Source organism: Hypomesus nipponensis, chromosome 17, assembly GCF_054491055.1.
Source record: "Hypomesus nipponensis isolate SF chromosome 17, ASM5449105v1, whole genome shotgun sequence".
Taxonomy (NCBI): Eukaryota; Metazoa; Chordata; class Actinopteri; order Osmeriformes; family Osmeridae; genus Hypomesus; species Hypomesus nipponensis.
The window spans coordinates 8,035,757-8,054,245 of NC_140377.1; the positions used below are offsets into that span (position 1 = coordinate 8,035,757).

The 18,489-nt window shown below is 47.1% G+C and overlaps 1 protein-coding gene across 2 annotated transcripts; it reads left to right on the plus strand.

Annotated features, from left to right (window-relative positions):
- Positions 1-10,853: 10,853 nt before the first annotated feature.
- Positions 10,854-18,106, plus strand: LOC146253319 (uncharacterized). 2 transcript variants are annotated; one of them, XM_084676529.1, is made up of 18 exons: positions 10,854-10,961; positions 11,052-11,173; positions 11,314-11,433; positions 11,540-11,579; positions 11,689-11,739; positions 12,000-12,041; positions 12,150-12,210; positions 12,307-12,399; positions 12,919-13,026; positions 13,224-13,259; positions 13,813-13,896; positions 14,095-14,172; positions 14,540-14,596; positions 14,685-14,771; positions 15,249-15,356; positions 15,554-15,589; positions 16,101-16,158; positions 16,398-18,106. In XM_084676529.1, exons 1-18 carry the CDS (start codon positions 10,916-10,918, stop codon positions 16,497-16,499), a joined length of 1,329 nt encoding a protein of 442 aa, XP_084532655.1. In that variant the 5' UTR covers positions 10,854-10,915; the 3' UTR covers positions 16,500-18,106. The 2 variants fall into 2 exon arrangements, with proteins under 2 accessions (XP_084532655.1, XP_084532656.1); XM_084676530.1 differs by lacking the exon at positions 12,307-12,399.
- Positions 18,107-18,489: the final 383 nt, after the last annotated feature.

The following is an 18,489-nucleotide window of genomic DNA, read 5'->3' on the forward strand; positions in this document are numbered from 1 at the left end:
TTTGTGCCTATTGTTCAATGTCAAACTCACACACGCATTTTACACTGTCCTCAGTGACCTGTCATAATTGCATGCTCAATGATGCGTGAGAGGAAAGTCCCAAGGTTTTCTTCCAAGTCTTCCAACTTTTAATTGGGCTGAACGCATAAAGTGTCACGGGATTCTACCTCTAACCAAACTGGCAACTCCCAATACATCACTATTTAACTTCTCCCAGCACTTCCTTGTATGCACCCCCTCTCTCCGTCCTTTAGCGGTGCAGCAGAGCATGTGTGGGCCATTTCGGGGCCCACGCTGTCATGGCGACGCCTGGCCAGGCTGGAGAGGTGGAGGCTTTTTCTTTGAGTCGCTCTCTTTCTCCCCGATCCACTTCCAGGCTGAGGGAGGAGAATAAAGGCAGCAGAGATCAGAGAGAGAGAGAGAAGGGGAGAGAGAGAGAGAGAGAGAGAGAGAGAGAGAGAAAAGGAAGGCTGCGGTAATGAGGGCCAGTGGAGCTGAGGTAAGGGATAACGGGCCTGGAGAGAAAAGGGAGTTCGAAGGGGGTTCCGTAATGAAGGAAAGGAGTAATGGAGCAGTTGGCAGCATGGAGGGGGGGGGGGGGGAGACGGAGGGAGGCAGGGGGAGGGGGAGAGGGATGGAAGGAGGGGTCTGGGTGTGGGGGCTCGGGGATGGGAAGGAATGTGAGGCTGGTTTTCAAGCCTGTTTTGATTCATAATACGGTTACCAAGAGACACATTTTCAACAAATGTATAGAACCTTTTTGTTGCCTGTGTGTGTGTGTGTCCTCGCTGCCATTTAGGTCTTTGCCTGTGTGGGCGTGTGGAGCAGCCGGAGGAGGCTAGGGACTCCCTGCGCACCCTGTCAAGCGTGACGTGTTGTTTACAGTGTGGAAAGCTTCGTCCTCAGCGACCCTTGGCCTTTGTTGTTTCACATGAAAGCAGGCCGACAGACAGACAGACAGGGGCAGGTCACGTCATGGCGTCTGTGGCCCAGGCTGACAGACCCCTCTGGGACGGTGTGCACAGCGGCAGTAGCCGTGGTCTGGGCTCAGTTAGATGGGGCTGATTCGTCTGAGTCAGGTGGCTGAGCGGTTAGGGAATCAGGGCTAGTAATCAGAAGGTCACTGGTTCGATTCCCGGCCGTGCAAAATGACGTTGTGTCCTTGGGCAAGGCACCTCGCCCTACTTGCCTCGGGGGAATGTCCCTGTACTTACTGTAAGTGGCTCTGGATAAGGACGTCTGCTACATGACTAAACGTAAATGTAGGCTACACTGAAGCGATTACCGCCACCACGCTCCATTGTGAAAGAAAAGAGAGCCCACTTTCTCCCACTTCCCAGCACGTCCATTGGGGAATTTCTTTGACGGAATTTCTTTGGGTCTAAAAATAGTTCCCTGGTTGTAATGGCGGAAGGTAGGGTAGGTTATCTCGATCCAGATTGGTATCTGGGAGTCCTGGTATGAGGGTGTACCTTAGCCACAGACACGTAGCTCACCTGCATACCTGCGCGATGGGAGAGGACACACTATATACCTGGCCTCTGTCTGCCTCTGATAGCATCGCTCTGGCTTCTGCAAATAAACCCCGACATCATTAAGTCCTCCTGCTCTGCCCAGGTCTCAAGTGAGCTAGTGGCCGTTTTAATAGACACACAATACCAGCCGAGTCCAGAAATACCACAGATACTAATGCCAATCATTGTTTGTTACCACTTTAAAGCAGCTTACAGCTGTAAATTGAATCCGCTGTGGAGAAAGAGAAATTTCCCTGCATATGAATTTTAGCGAGGTAAGCTTTTTCTCCTGGTCTCCATGGCATCACAGACATCGTTTCTGGAACTTAGGGCTCCGTCTTATCCGCCGGCAGCCCAATTCCTAATAGAATTAAACAGGATTAATGGGCTCTTTAGTATGCTGCCGTTCAGGCCTGCTCCCTCGCTCCTCTGCTTTGCATATTTCTCCGTCTCTCTGTATTGACTGGATGAATGCAGAGCTGCCTCTATTAGGAGTGCCAGCAACACAGTGTGTCCTGATGCTAGCCTGAAAACGGCATGAGTCTGTGTGTGTGCTCCAGCACACATGTATCTGCTGTGGTAAATACACCTCCCTCTCCCCACCGTCCCCTCATAGCACCATGGGGAGCAGGGAGGAGAGGGGGAGCATGGAGGGGGAGGAGGGAGGAGAGGGGGAGCATGGAGGGGGAGGAGGGAGGAGGGGGGAGCATGGAGGGGGAGGAGGGAGGAGAGGGGGAGCATGGAGGGGGAGGAGGGAGGAGGGGGGAGCATGGAGGGGGAAGAGGGAGGAGGGGGGAGCATGGAAGGGGAGGAGGGAGGAGAGGGGGAGCATGGAGGGGGAGGAGGGAGGAGGGGGGAGCATGGAGGGGGAGGAGGGAGGAGGGGGGAGCATGGAGGGGGAGGAAGGGGAGCATGGAGGGGGAGGAGGGAGGAGAGGGGAGCATGGAGGGGGATGAGGGGGGAGCAGGGAGGAGGGGGGAGCAGGGAGGGGGGCAGGAAGGAGGGGGGAGCAGGGAGGGGGCCAGGAAGGAGGGGTGAGCAGGGAGGGGGGCAGGGAGGAGGGGGGAGCATGGAGGGGGAGGAGGGGGGAGCAGGGAGGAGGGGGGAGCAGGGAGGAGGGAGAAGGGTAGAGTGCCCAGGGAGGAGGGAGAAGGGTAGAGTGCCCAGGGAGGAGGGAGAAGGGTAGAGTGCCCAGGGAGGAGGGAGAAGGGTAGAGTGCCCAGGGAGGAGGGAGAAGGGTAGAGTGCCCAGGGAGGAGGGAGAAGGGTAGAGTGCCCAGGGAGGAGGGAGAAGGGTAGAGTGCCCAGGGAGGAGGCTGTGCCAGACATGAGGAAACACCTAGACGGTGCCAGTGCGTCAGTTCAGAAACAGTCTCTCCGAAACGACACACCATGCCCATCCGTGTGACGCGTTCCCCAACCCGCAGCGTGTCACTCTCGTCACACACGTAACACCGGCCACCTCCAGTCTGGCGCATTCCGCAGGGAGTCCCCACCTGCATCTCTGTTCCCTATCAGATGAATCTGCTTCAGCACCACAACGCCTTGGCAGGACATCAGGACATCAGTCACACTGAGCGCTGAACAGCTAAGGCCCCAGGATCGTCACGTTCAGTGTTACTGAGAAGTGGCAATGCCTGGAAATATTTAGCATGCAGTGACCGCATTCACACATGCTGTGCAGTGTGAATCACTTCTAAATACGAACGTGAGAGAGTGGTTTTCGAAAATAGGAACTTTTCTCAGAATGTTCCCCTTACTGGCTTCTACAAAAACAATGTGTTGCGGTACTGCATGTCCTAGTCTACATTTATAGTCATAACATAATGTGCATTCAATACAGAAATGTGCACCAGGCCCTCTGAGACTGCTTCTGTTGTCTGCTGCCAAGTTTTAAGAGAGCGACCGTAACCTTTATGTAGCCTTTCAGAGCTGGAGATTTCCCCGGGGCAATGTGTGCAAATAATCAGTTAATCATGTTGTGGAAGACCGGCAAAGTCCCAGGTGAGGGGCCCCTGCCTTGCTCCGCCCGTCTCCACGCCACAGTGAGGGGACCGGGGGGAGCGGAGCGGGGGCCTCACGGGGCCCCCAGAACCTCCACCTGCCTGGATCACCTCGTGCTGTCCGTGCAAGCCTAATGAGGTGAGGCGGGATTGCAGCGCGGCGAGAAAAAGTCACCCGATCGGAGCTGGCGCCGAGAAACGTTTGTTTACGCGAGCGTGTCGGCGTGAAGGCGAGGCGACCCCGTCGGCATGTGACTCCGGTGTCAAGGTCGTCGGGGCGCTTCGACCTTTATCACTCCCATGGCCACGTGTCGACTCAAAACGCGCGCATGCCGCACGCAAACACACATACACACGCGTGCATGCGAAACACACGAGCACATTCTACACGCATGCAAACTTGCCCCGCCTTACCGATAGGAGAGATAGAGAGTCTAAAGGATCATACTGTGTCAGGGCAATAACAAGCTTATCTGTGGACCTGAGACCTGTCGCGGTGTCATGCGATATTCAACTTCATGTTTATACCGTGCTGTGCGTCCAACACACTTCATGCTTTGTGTGTGTGTGTGTGCGTGTGCACGTGTCTGTCTGCAGGCTGTACATTGTGTGTTTTTAAAGACGGATCGGAATGCAAAACAAACGGATGAAGTGTGTGAGGGGAGAGAGAGACGTGTGCAGCAGAGACCAGGGAGGGGGGGGACAACCAAGAGGGTCCTAAGGTCACTAAACAGAAATGGACACTCCCTCCTTAACTCCCTCACACACACACACACACGCGCGCGCGCACACCTACACAGTTATTATAATGCGAAGATGACACAAAGGCATATTCAACCGGGACACAGCAACTGTGTACACAACGAGCCCATTTGAGTCATGTTTGAAACACACCTTGTTCCATCTCCCGTATATTTCCTAACTGCAGCGGAATGTACTTAGGACGTGTGCGTATGCAGGAATGTGCGCGCGTGCGCGGCGACGCTCAGGCGGTGGCGTTGCTGTTGCGGCACAGTCCGGGGGTCGTGACGGTACCGTCCAGCCTTCCACACGGCGGGGAAAACAAGCAGGACAGGGCATCCTGTGGTGGAGATGCTGAGGTCACACTCCAGCTAACACTGCAGCTACCGTGCTCCCTCAGCTGAGAGTGTGGGGCGTGTGGTGGAGTGTGTGTGTGTGTGTGTGTGTGCAGGTGTAGAAGCAGGCTCCGGTGGGAATGACCTGTTCACACCTGGAAGGCTGCCCTCTTCTTGTGGCGTCAGTGTAATGACTAATGCGTGCTTCTGTCCACAGGATGAAATACCCACCGTCTGAGAGAACACCTGGGAACAGCTTGTCTGATGAACAAGCCTCCATAAATATGACACAGAACAAAGTCATCTCTGTGGAGGGAGAAGACGTGTCGTCTCAGAACCTGTCCTCCTCCTCATCGCTGGTAATGGATATCGTTCTAGAAGGGGCTCATGGTCCAGATGGGTCTGACCACAGGACGTATTCGACGTGTTTTTCGGAAATTCGCTGAATGACAGCGAATGAGAGTGAAGGGTACCGGCTGGTTACCACGGTGATTAGCGTCACCCGAGGCCTGAGTTATGCCACCGCCTCTCCTGTAATTATGGCTGTCCTTCCTTTAGTCACAGTGACGGATGGGACGATCCAGTGATGGAATGTTCCGGAGCGGGGATGAAGAATGAACCCGGATGAGGAATGTCGGGAGCACGGAGACATTCCGGGCGTGGAGAGGATCCTGCCTGTCTGGGCAGGGCCTGGTGCTGCCCTGGGGTGTTCCGACATGCTCTCACCTGCTCCTCCTGCTCCCCCCCCCCTCCCCCCCCCCCCCCCCCCAGGTGAGAGCGAGAGTGCCTCCCTGATCCAGCACCCAACGGAGGCTAGACAGAGCAGCAGAGCCGCAGACAGACAAAGGCTCTGTTTATCTAACAACACGGCCCTCCTCAGGGCGGGTGAGCAGGCCTCCTTCCATAAACAAGGAGTGATAGAGAGGGGTCCCTGTCCCCCCTCGTCCACCCCGCCACCCTCGCCCCCCCCGTCCCCCACACTGACCCTGCAGTCACTCATTGCTCGTGTAACAGGTGTAAACATCTGTTATATATATATAATTTTTTTCTTATATTCTGTATAGAATTAGACAACTTTCGCTGTGTACCTGATGTGTATGCATGTGTCTCTCCCTTTAATATTCTGTGTGTATTCTGTGCGAAGTGTCGGTCACGTATTTCCTGTTTAGGCTCCACCTCTTCCCTTTTGATACCTGTCCTGCGTAGGAAAGGTGTGTAATTTGAGCTCCCTTTTTCAATCATATTAATTATAGTCTTTCAAATACTTTTTATACATACATTTTTCTATTCTTTTAAGTAAGTCACTGTATTTTGATGGCGTGGTTGATTATTTGTATGTTTTTGCCTGTATTGGGCTATTTGGGGTTTTATTTGTCATTGGGCCTGAACGCGTGCTACATTGCAGAATATAGCGGGGTAAACGAAGTTACTGGGTTGTCGTCAGGTTATTCACAAAGAAAATAACACACTACACTGGTTACACTGGTAGTACGGCTTGGCTTTGGACTGAAACACGAATAAATAAATAAGTGACATATAAGCAGTGATGCCTAAACTCTCAAATCCCAGACGTGGTCATTTGCCGTGAGTAGTCTCGCACAAACTTTCACACGGCGCAAGCACATGCTCAAGCTTGTGCTGGCAAGACAGCCTGTGTACGAGTGTGTTTATTTGTGGGTGAGGGAGTGAAATCCTGATTGTTTGAGAGGATTATTCCTCACAATGCTACGCTTTATCAGTAGGGGCCGTACCGCTGTAACAAGACCCGCTCGCCCAGGCTTCACCCAGCCTCCAAGCCAGCCCACGCCAGTGCGGATCAGCTCCAAGGGGAGAGAGAGGGAGCGAGAAAGAGAGACAACGGAGAGATACAGAGCGAGAGGGAGGGAGGGTGGAGGAAACGAAGAGAGGAAAAGTTGAACAAGTTTAACATAAGGCAGTGGTTCAAGGAGAGCGATTTGTTTGTTTGACAAGGATCTCTCTCAGGAGAGAGAGAGAGAGCTGGAAAATAGATTAATAGGCCCTATCCGAGTGACTCACTGGGGTTGCGCAATACATATCTCAGGCTCCACAAGAAGAGCTGCATCATGCTGCCATGGTGAAGTAGGACGTTATTGACACACATATATCTCCGGTAAAACATCTTATGAATCTGCAGCCCCCGGGGGTATGTCTGCTGACTGGGGTGTGTGTGTGTGTGTGTGTGTGACGTGAGATCTCGGAGGTCAGATGGGATTGTGTGAGGGAGAGGTGTGCTTGATTGGATTGCTTCATTTGCTTCCTTTTATAAGACTTTCTCAGCAGGCTCAGGTTGCTCTGCTGGGCTGAGGGGAGATGTGGTCAGGGGCGGGTAGGGGGGGGGGGGCGGGGGGTGGGGGGAGGGGGGGGCGGACTTGGCAGGCTGCGGGAGAGGGGCCCTGATACGGGGGGGTACGGAGGGGGGGCGCGGCGGGGGTAGGAGGGCTCTGTGGGTTCACATACTCCCATGCCACCTCCACGCCTGCCTCCCATAAAGCACATTCTCTAGGACTCTGTCATTCGCTCACTTTTATGAGTCACGCCTTCATCCTGACGCACTCGGGCGCTCGACGCAACGCCGTGGCCGCGGAAGTCAGAAAGAGGGCGAGAGAGAGAGGAAGTGAGAGAGGGTAGGAGGTGGCGAGAGATGGGACGAGGGAAAGAGAGAGGGGGAGAAAGAATGAGAGAAGAGTGTGTGTGTGTGTGTGTGTGTGTGCGTGCTGACCGTCCATCAGATGACATCCAGGGTTCATGTGTGTTTAGTACATGAAGGTACGTGTGTGAAAGAACAGAACATGCTGGCACAGCATTGAGTCGCGGGCACCCTGGATGAAGCTCAGACCATTGTGATTAGTGTGCCAATGCGTGTCGGCTTGTGTGTGTGTGTGCTCATGTGTAACTGCATGCACGTGTTAGTGAACGTGTGCTTTCATACATATGTGTGTGTGTGTGTTTTCAGTGACAATATGTGTGTATTTGTTGCATGTGTGCGTCTGTTCAACGTGTGTATGTGTGTGTGTGTACAAACCTCCCACTTAGACAGCTTGATAGGCAGATCCACTTCTCTTGTCCTGACCAGACCGGCCGTCCTCTTCGATCTCTCACCATCCCAATGGAGGTTGTGTTGCTTCGGACCGTTGATATGAATCCTGTTCTGACAGTTGACAAAGTCCAGCTGCTGGAAGCTCCTTGTTAGACCTGGTTGCCACAGTTCCGAGGTTAGCTGTCGGGCCTGTGCCATTGAAAATCCTATTTCTGCTCTTCTTCTTTGCCTGGACATACTGTGTTCAAAGGCTGTCTCGTTAGGAGTGGAGGAGAGGCCTACAGTAACACAGTCACCGAAAAAAACGCCCTGCCTCCCGTAAAAGTACATAATAGAGCATAGAGCATGAGAACATGATATTGTTTTCATAAAAAGGAACGAGTCCTGCCCTGTTTCCATTGTGGTCTTCTTCCACTCTGTGTATTTTGAAACCCTTCTGGAGCCGTACAAGCCGGGGCCGAATAGGGCGCTACTCAGCAGCGCGGTGCTATTGTTGAGGACCTCCTCAGGACAGTTTTGCTGCAACACTCTGCAGCACCAGGCCCAGGCTGGACCAGGACAGAACTCTAGTGGAGCGCCATCGCTGGCGTAGGAAAGGTGTCTTGCGGACCCCGCCGCCCCCCTCTCCCCGTCCCCCCCCCCCCCGCCCCCCTCTTCCCCCCTCCTCCCCCGCTTCTGGAATCCTCCAGAATTCCAGAGGTGGAACTCTCGACCTCCTGTATCCTCCCACCCTCATCCCCGTGAACGGAACCAGAAGGATGGAGGGGAGGCCACCGATCTCTCATCACTGCCCCTATGGGATGGAGGAGGGGGGCGAGAGATCGAGGAAAGAGGGATTGGCGGCGGGGGCGAGGGGGGGGGGGGGTTGAGTGAGATAGAGGGACAGGAACCGGAGTGATTCTTCACACCTCTGGCCGGGCTGGTGTTTGTCAGCGCCTGCTGCTGGGAGGGCTAGCTGGAGCGTGTGTGTGTGTGTGTGTGTGGGGGGGGGGCTGGGAGAGAGAGCCCTGGGCTGCTTCATGCTTGTTTACAGGCTGGCCTGCGTCACCGCTGTTCTCTGCTGTTTATGCAGTCCCACAGCAGAGGGGGTCTCTGGGACAGGGCAGGATGTGCATACCTCCCGCTGTCACTTGATATCTCTGAAAAAGCGATCCGATGATCATATGGAGCCCACTTCCTCCCAGGCTCCCCCTCCTCTCTCCCTCCTCCTCTCTTCCCCTCCTCTCTCTCTCTCTCTCTCTCTCTCTCCCTCTCTCTCTCTCTCTCTCTCTCTCTCTCTCTCTTTCTCTCTCTCTCCCTTCTCTTTTCCCCTACTTCTCTCTCCTCCACTCTCCCCCTCTTCTGTCTCTTCTCTTTTCCCCTACTTCTCCCTCCTCCTCTCCCCCCTCCTCTCTCTCTTCTCTCTTCTCTCCTCCTAACTTCCCCTCCTCTCTCCCCCCTCCCTCTTTCTCCCCCTCCTCTCTTCCTCTCCCCTGTTCCCTTCCTCTCTTCTCCTCCCCCTTTTCCCAGTTTTCCCTCTGTAAACTCTGGCCAACTTTTGTCAGTCTCTTTAGCCATGCTTTGACTAGCTGTCACTTACGGTAGCTAATCCCTCCTCTATGGGCTTCTATGGGGACAGGGAAGGCTAGTATACTGTAGATGTACATACCCAGCTATCCTTGTGTAACTCTTGATATGGCTGTACGTCCTGTGACTTTACTGTGAAGGAGTTAGGGAACATGCTGCATGTAAGGTTGAGCATGACCCTGTATAGGCTTGTGGTTTTCCGTGAAATTCTTTGAAAGGTTCTAGGTACGGGCATGTGTAAAGACAAAGCACGGGAGAGAGAGAGAGAGAGATAGGGAAAGGGAGAGAGGGAGGGAGAGAGGGAGAGAGAGAGAGAGAGAGAGAGGGGGGGAAGAGATAAGGAGAGGGAGGGAGAGGGAGAGGGAGAGGGAGAGGGAGAGGGAGAGGGAGAGGGAGAGGGAGAGGGAGAGGGAGAGGGAGAGGGAGAGGGAGAGGGAGAGGGAGAGGGAGAGGGCGAGGGAGGGAGAGAGAGAGAGAGAGAGAGAGAGAGAGAGAGAGAGAGGTCAGGGTTGCTGCGGGTTGACTGACACAGGCTTCTGTCTGTGTTTTCTCGGTGGACCAGAGAAGATGCAGGGAATCTGCAAATGAAGCGTGCTACTCCTGATGGCCCCAGCTTTATCTCTATGTGCATGTGTGTGTGTGTGTGTGTGTGAGAGAGAGGGGAAGATGACACAGAGCCCTTTGAGCACCCCCAGACCTGCTTTCCCTTTACTCTCACGCCCAGAATCTGATGGGATGCCAGCCACTCTCTCCACGGTCCAGCGCCCAAAGACAACAGGAAGATAGTCCTGCGCTATCACACACACACACACATATGTTGACCATATGGGCCATGTGTTTGTGCTACTGGTTAGCTACTGTACAGCCATATTGACCTGCAGATTTGAGAGAATCATATCTGTGTTTTCGGAGGTGAAATGGTTTGCTGACTAGTGTGATGGGCCGTGGTGCCTACTGATGGGTTTAGTGATGTTGAAATTCTCATATACCTTTTTGTCTCTGCCTGACCCTGGGACCATTACATCAGGTACCTGTATAACATACAGGTACCTGGCCCTGTTTTGTCCACTGGTGGGTTCTCTAGGGTTTAGTGAGTTTGGGATTCCTACTATAGAGACTATAAAGGCTAGGTTTGTTTGAAGGACAGCATTACACACAAATGATATTGTAGTTCTTGGATTGTACTTTAACTTCTTGGTGAACGCACACAAGCCTGCTGGCTGCCATATATAGAAACACTGACCTCTGGTGTCGTTACACTAGAAATACAATTTATGTTCATAAAATGGACCTTGACCAAACCGTCCACAACCAGACCTTTTCTCCAACCCATACTTCCTTGTTATCCTCATTCGATCTACTGACCCAAGTGAAATATTATATAGTATACTTACAGTATAAGTACTGTACTTCCATGTTAAAGTTGTCAGTAAGCATGTAAATGCAAAATCTACTAAAGAATATGGATAAGTCACAATGTTTGTGATGAGATTTTAGGGGACCCATCAAGAGTGATAGGCCATTTTGAACCCTGAAGGGTGCTATCAGTGCATACTGGCGAAGCTAATATATCTACAAAGCACTCTCTTACTTTTAGGTTCCTCCCACTGATCCTCCCATTTCCTGCCTGGAAGGATAGAGTTATTTCCGGGTGATCTTTCTTTTCACACCGCGAAAGGAGACGTTAGCACTGTACAAAATGCTGTCACACAAAACACTTTTCTGGATGCTTCTAATTGTTAAAGGTGAGTTATTTCCTGTCAGTTGCTTTGAGTAACCATGTTTAGTTGTTTAGTTTCAATAATCTTTGCTCTGTGTTTACTTCCTGAGTTTAGTATGTTCACCTATAAAACAATTCAATTGGTCCTGTCAATCACTGAAAACACTCGAAGGCAACTTTAAATACCCAATAGATGCCAGAAATGCCACTGAATTTGATATCGTACTCCAGAACAAGGTAAGTTTGTTACATTATGTTAATTTGCATTAAGGGTTCTAGAAGCATTTGATAGAACATCCTATTGGCACTATTTCTCGTGGTTGGCCTGTGTACAACCAAATGAATTGCTTGAATTCTATAATAAAACTTTTTTACAGACGGTGATTGCCCGATGGATTAAAAATGTAGACTGGGAATTTGGAAAAATATGGGTGAAAGCAGTGGACAGCACATCAATCACACTTCATCAATGTCACAACCTGACACTCCACAAACAGGTGGGAACTAATATTGTAACAAAGTCTACAGTTAAATAAAACAAACCAAATGTTTGTCACTGTATCATAAATGAATTATGACTCATCTGACTGGCTTTGTTTACAGTATCCACAGAATGATGAAGAGAGCATTTACAACATGAGAGGTTAGCAATATGCCTCTTGTCTTTAGAGTGTTTTTTTGTTCTCAAGTTCTACTAGAGAACGTAAAATACTGTGTGGTCATATTTAATGTGTGCATTTTTACCCCTTTAGCTGATGAGAAGAGTTATGAACCCTCAACGGCCACTCCTGCTGAAGAGAATGGTGAGAAAGATAGAGCTTTAAGATCATACTTTGTTTCGTGTCCATTTGATTTCTTTAGACGACCTCTCAACGTCTGCACCTCCTAAACTCCATGATGAGTTCACTAACAGACCCAGACTCCCCCTCCCTGGCTTATCTACTGTACGACTGAGCTGTGTTAAAACATTCCTACTAATCCCTCAGATCCGACTGTCACTGTTGTCACCTTTCACTTCATACTGGACTTTCTCAACATTTGCACCTATCTCACTCTTTTTTAGAAAATCCAGACAGTTTCCCTCCATGGAGGACTGCCGGGATAGGTGAGTGCTGCCGTTATTCTGATTTCACTGGTACAAAAGCAAAACGAAGTTCACACATTAAATAAGCATGCGTTATTTACAACCTCTCCGTTTTTTTTATTTGTCTAGTATGTTGCAGTCTGGTTGCACTGACTGTGCTGGCTGCACTGGCTTACAGAAAGAACGGAAAGTGAGTACTTAAAGTGACCTACAATACACACAGAACTGCCGTATAACATAGACATGTGTACACACTGTAGAGAAATGACCTGCTTCTTTATTTTAGGAATGGACTAGTAAATTCTGAAAGTAGTTTGGCCAACTTTCAGAATTTAGAGAACAACAATCTCAAGGGGGATTCCCAGACAGAAGGAGCCAGGTTAGACACGCCCTTCTTTAACTCTCAGCATTTCCTGTCAATGAGGAAAATAAACTTATGATTGCATCATGATTGCACAATCAGAGTTTTTAGGGTGACTTGTTACTGACCTCACATCATTTTGATCTTGGATCACTCCTACATTAATCCCATAGGAACCAAGGACAGGACGCTAACAACCATTCATTGTTGCCACCAGATGATAAAGTTTACATGTCAAACATGTTTATTTCTTTATTGGCTAGAAACTAGTATTGACCTCATGATTAGAGAATAAACGGAGAGAAAAGAGACAATCCATCTCCATTCTGTTAGTATTCATAATGTGTCTTGTGAATGTAAACATGTCTGTGGCTAGAAACCATTATTGATATCATGATAAGAGGATGTACTCTTGCTCTTAAGTTATTGTGCTATAAGGATGTAACTGTTTTTGTAACTGTCATAATGCTGTGCCATTATGCAGACATCCAAACACAGATTTATGACCTTTGAATGACTCCTATGTAAATCACCTAGGGAGCCAGGACAGTACTTTGGGGAAGAGGAGGAATGTAAACGGCCGAAGAAAGGAAACGCTGAGCAGACAGGTGCCGGAATGCTGGAACATGGAGACTGTACGAATAGGTAAACTTTCACATGACACACAGTACGTATGATGAAAATATGTCCTTGTTTGTACCCCGAATACTGGTCTAAGATCAGTTGACTGTCCAATGTGCTGTCCGATGGTTCCGAGTTCTGCTCAGACAGATTCAAGCTACTGTTGTGTCGATGAACCTATATGTGACCACGATTGCACCTGTGTTTGGTCTTCACTGTAGGGATGTGGTTTCTGGTGATGCCGTGGAGGCTCACAGGTTAGTTTGTCTCTTCAGTCTATATACCTTATATACATACTCTTCAGTAATACTCTTCAGTCTATATACCTTATATACATACTCTTCAGTAATACTCTTCAGTCTATATACCTTATATACATACTCTTCAGTAATACTCTTCAGTCTATATACCTTATATACATACTCTTCAGTAATACTCTTCAGTCTATATACCTTATATACATACTCTTCAGTAATACTCTTCAGTCTATATACCTTATATACATACTCTTCAGTAATACTCTTCAGCCTATATACCTTATATACATACTCTTCAGTAATACTCTTCAGCCTATATACCTTATATACATACTCTTCAGTAATACTCTTCAGTCTATATACCTTATATACATACTCTTCAGTAATACTCTTCAGTCTATATACCTTATATACATACTCTTCAGTAATACTCTTCAGTCTATATACCTTATATACATACTCTTCTGTAATACTCTTCAGTCTATATACTTTCGATGCTTTCTACATACATAATATCTGATGCTGAGCTTTGTTGTTGTGTTCTGTCCTCCAGTCCTCAAGATGACCCCCTTGTTGAGCCGAACAAGGAGGAAAGGCGCCCCGAACACTCTCGTTCCTGTGGCGTCGCAAAGACCAGGTAAACATCGCTTCTTTGTTTTGTTGTATGCCCACTGGCTGCACTGTTTGTACTGGCTTGTATTGGTTGGAAGAGAAAGAACAAATACATGTATAGAATATGGTAAGTACCTCAAGTGACCGACAATACACACAGAACTGCCGTATAACATAGACATGTGTACACACTGTAGAGAAATGAACTGCTTCCTTATTTTAGGAATGGACCATATCAGCCCATCTTTCAGAAATCAGTGAACATCAAGCTCGAGGGGGTTTTCAATGCAGACAGAGCCAGGTTAGTCACACTCCTTAACACTGAGCACTTCCTGTGGATGATGAAAATAAACTCATTACTGCATCATGATGACACAATCAGAGTTCATAAGCTAACTGCTTGTTTGTGAATCTGTCTCTGTCCTGTTTCCATGTATGTGTCACATGCAGTGACACATGTATGTGTCTTGTGAGTGTAGCATTTTTGTAGATGGTTAATTCTTCTGGTGTGATGCATAGTGGATCATTTAAGAGTGGACCATAACAACTGTTCAATCCTGCCTCCTGCAGATCAGGCACATTTTTTATTTTGGATGTGTGCAATACAGTGACTTGTTACTGACCTCACATCATTTTGACCTTGAATCACTCCTACATTAATCCCACAGGGACCCAGGACAGGACGCTAACAACCAGAATGATGTTTACATTAACATGCCAGAACGGTGGGTTATTTCTTTATTGGCTAGAAATCAGTACTGACCTCATGAATAGAGAATAAACTGTCTACCTATGTGTCTATCTTATATTTAGTTGCCAGCGAGAGGAAGTTCAGGCTAGAGAGGACGGAAGACCAGAGGGCCACCATGAACAGACGCCTTTCCTCCACCCTGACCCCGGGTAGGTTTGTTTGGATTGTAACAAGAGAGAAAAGAAACAATCCGTCTCTATTCTTTTGGTATTCATAACGTGTTTTGTGAATGTAAACATGTCTGTGGGGGCTTCAGGTAAGGTCTTCTCCAGGAGTGTTCAATCCTGTCTGCTGGAGATCAGACATGTTTTTAGTTTTGGATATGTGCAATACAGTGACTTGTTACTGTCCTCACGGAATTACAATTAAATTACACTGTTAATGCCAAAGGGAACAAATACAGGAAAGACTTGAAGAAAACCATCTGGAGGAATATGTTGTCAACATGGATGAACAGAGGATTATTTCTCTATTGGCTAGAAACCAATTATTGACCTCATAAGAGGATGTACTTAAATAATTGTGCTAGAAGGATAATTTTTGGAACTGTCATAATGCAGTGCCATTATGTAGACATCCAAACACAGATTTATGACCTTTGAATGACTCCTATGTAAATCCCCTAGGGAGCCAGGACAGTACTTTGGGGAAGAGGAGGAATGTAAACGGCCGAAGAAAGGAAACGCTGAGCAGACAGGTGCCGGAATGCTGGAACATGGAGACTGTACGAATAGGTAAACTTTCACATGACACACAGTACGTATGATGAAAATATGTCCTTGTTTGTACCCCGAATACTGGTCTAAGATCAGTTGACTGTCCAATGTGCTGTCCGATGGTTCCGAGTTCTGCTCAGACAGATTCAAGCTACTGTTGTGTCGATGAACCTATATGTGACCACGATTGCACCTGTGTTTGGTCTTCACTGTAGGGATGTGGTTTCTGGTGATGCCGTGGAGGCTCACAGGTTAGTTTGTCTCTTCAGTCTATATACCTTATATACATACTCTTCAGTAATACTCTTCAGTCTATATACCTTATATACATACTCTTCAGTAATACTCTTCAGTCTATATACCTTATATACATACTCTTCAGTAATACTCTTCAGTCTATATACCTTATATACATACTCTTCAGTAATACTCTTCAGTCTATATACCTTATATACATACTCTTCAGTAATACTCTTCAGTCTATATACCTTATATACATACTCTTCAGTAATACTCTTCAGTCTATATACCTTATATACATACTCTTCAGTAATACTCTTCAGTCTACATACCTTATATACATACTCTTCAGTAATACTCTTCAGTCTATATACCTTATATACATACTCTTCAGTAATACTCTTCAGTCTATATACCTTATATACATACTCTTCAGTAATACTCTTCAGTCTACATACTTTGTATACTTTCTACATACATAATATCTGATGCTGAGCTTTGTTGTTGTGTTCTGTCCTCCAGTCCTCAAGGAGGAAAGGCGCTCCGAACACTCTCAGTCCTGTGGCGTCACAAAGACCAGGTAAACATCGCTTTTGAACGATGCTCATCTAGAAAGATCTCAGTCCTTGGAGACCTTCTCCCCGGGGTCATCAGATCAGTGCTGTGGAAGGGGTTGGGGTATGTTGAGATGGATAAACTGAATATGTTGAGATGGATAAACAGATGGGGGGGGGGGGGGGATTATTTCTCTATTTCTTGAGATCATTTTGTAAGTTTTTGATCAGACAATGCATACTCATGAGTCCATCTTATATCTAGTGGCAAAGGAAAGAGAGACAATACGAAGAACTCAGGTGGAACAGAGAGGACACAGGAGGAACAGCCCAACAACGTGGAGTTGGTTGGGACAACGACAAATGATAAAAAAATTGTATAACCACTATCATTATTATTATTATTATTATTATTATTATTATTATTATTATAACATATAACATAACATATAACAATATTATTACATATATATGACAATAATACAGTGTTTCCCAGTGTTTTCCATTAAACACATAGAATAGGGTTAACTTATCTTGCTAGGCTACCTGTTCATGCTGCCAGGCATGTCACACTGCCTTGTGGGGCTTGTCATGCGACTTCCATTGAATGGGACGCAACATTTTGGTCTACCGCCCCCCCTGAAAAAAATCCAAGGGGAAACACTGCAATATATTGTATTACATATAATAAATATTATCTATATCAATGTCAATAGTAGTAGAAAGACATTTACAATATTATTATAATATCTGAGCCATCATCCCCAAGAGCCCTTGCGATATCTTAACCGTGTGTAGTTGCGTCTTCAACCCAAGTAGTTTTTAAATTTAGTAATTTATTAGCCTTATATCGCAAACTCAAGGGGCTGTTTGCGCTCATTCAAATCTTTATCTTAATTATATTATTATATTAGTCTTTACTCTAGACTGAATATCATACTATAACTATGTAGAGATACAGAAATACTGTTTCTCATGTCTCCTCAGGATGAACTGTTGGTTGACTGTTGGTAGGATTAGATTTGGATTTTGTTGTTTTTGATTTTATGTTAAAATGCAGAATGCAGAAATGGCGATCCTTGACTATATTAAACATGGTTTATATGGTTTACAATACGATGACAAAATATTGCCATCCTATTGTTAGTTACCGCTCATGAAATTTGTACCAAAATTGGTACAAAAACATTTTAGGGAAAGTTATCATCGGAAGGCCCAAAATGGGTTAGGGTTAGGGTGTGCAGAACTAACCTCATTGGTATTAGCAGGGGCGTAGCCAGAATTTATTTGGGGGGGTCGGCCTAGAAAAATATGGATAGGCATCTTTTCAGGGTTTCTTTTTACCTATTTACTTTGCGATGTGCACCCGGTGCATCATTTTTTTGAGATATTTTCGTTTTTGGGTAGGCCTTAGAACAAATTGGGTAGGCCTGGGTACCTATACCTATACTGGGTAATAGTATAGGTATTTGCATGCATATTTGTATGAGAAGATTAGCCAGACTTTGATGTACAACGTCTGCGTTAACACACTGTGGTAAAATACGTATTTGATTATTGTACCGTGGAACACATGTGATATGTGGGACACACACAGACAACATGTTTCAAATCATATTTTGTATAATATCATAAGTATCCAACATCATATGTGTGTTGCTACTGTAACCTACCGTGTTCTGACGACGGTCACTGCCTGAAATGATGAACATGTATCTTTGTTTTACTCTATTCTGTAAACATTCCCTTTGACCTTTAACATGGTTATTTTATATATGCATCATTAATCATTAATGTGAAATTAATGCTGTGATTGTATATGATGTCCTTGTTTTATGATTATTTTAACCATGTACAGCGACTTTGAGAACTTGGAGAAAAGCGCTATATAAATAAAATGTACTATCATTATTATTAATCATTAATATAACTAGTTAATTATAATCTTCTAATAAAGTATATCTTCATAATCTAGATGATTTTGTCTGATATGTGTGGGACAAAAGATGCTACATTTATAGTAGCAATTCAAAGTAACTATTGAGTTGCTATCGGTGAAAGTTCTAGAATCTAGATGGAGGAAATGAAGGATGGAGATTATGCCACAAGGGGGCACTAGAAGACTACAATTTCTCCTCCCACACCCACCTCTGGTTCAGTCAGAGTTTAACAGGAGGATTGTTGTGTACTCCCGGTAATACTGTACAGCTGATGTGTGTTGTGGACATTTGAAAATGTCCCAGAGCGATAACTGACCTTGGAAACTACGTTTACCACTCTGCCAAGAGGTTCCTCTTTCTTTCAAGATGTCCCTCTCTGTGTGTCAGGTGAGTGTGTGTGTGTGTTGTTCTAACGGT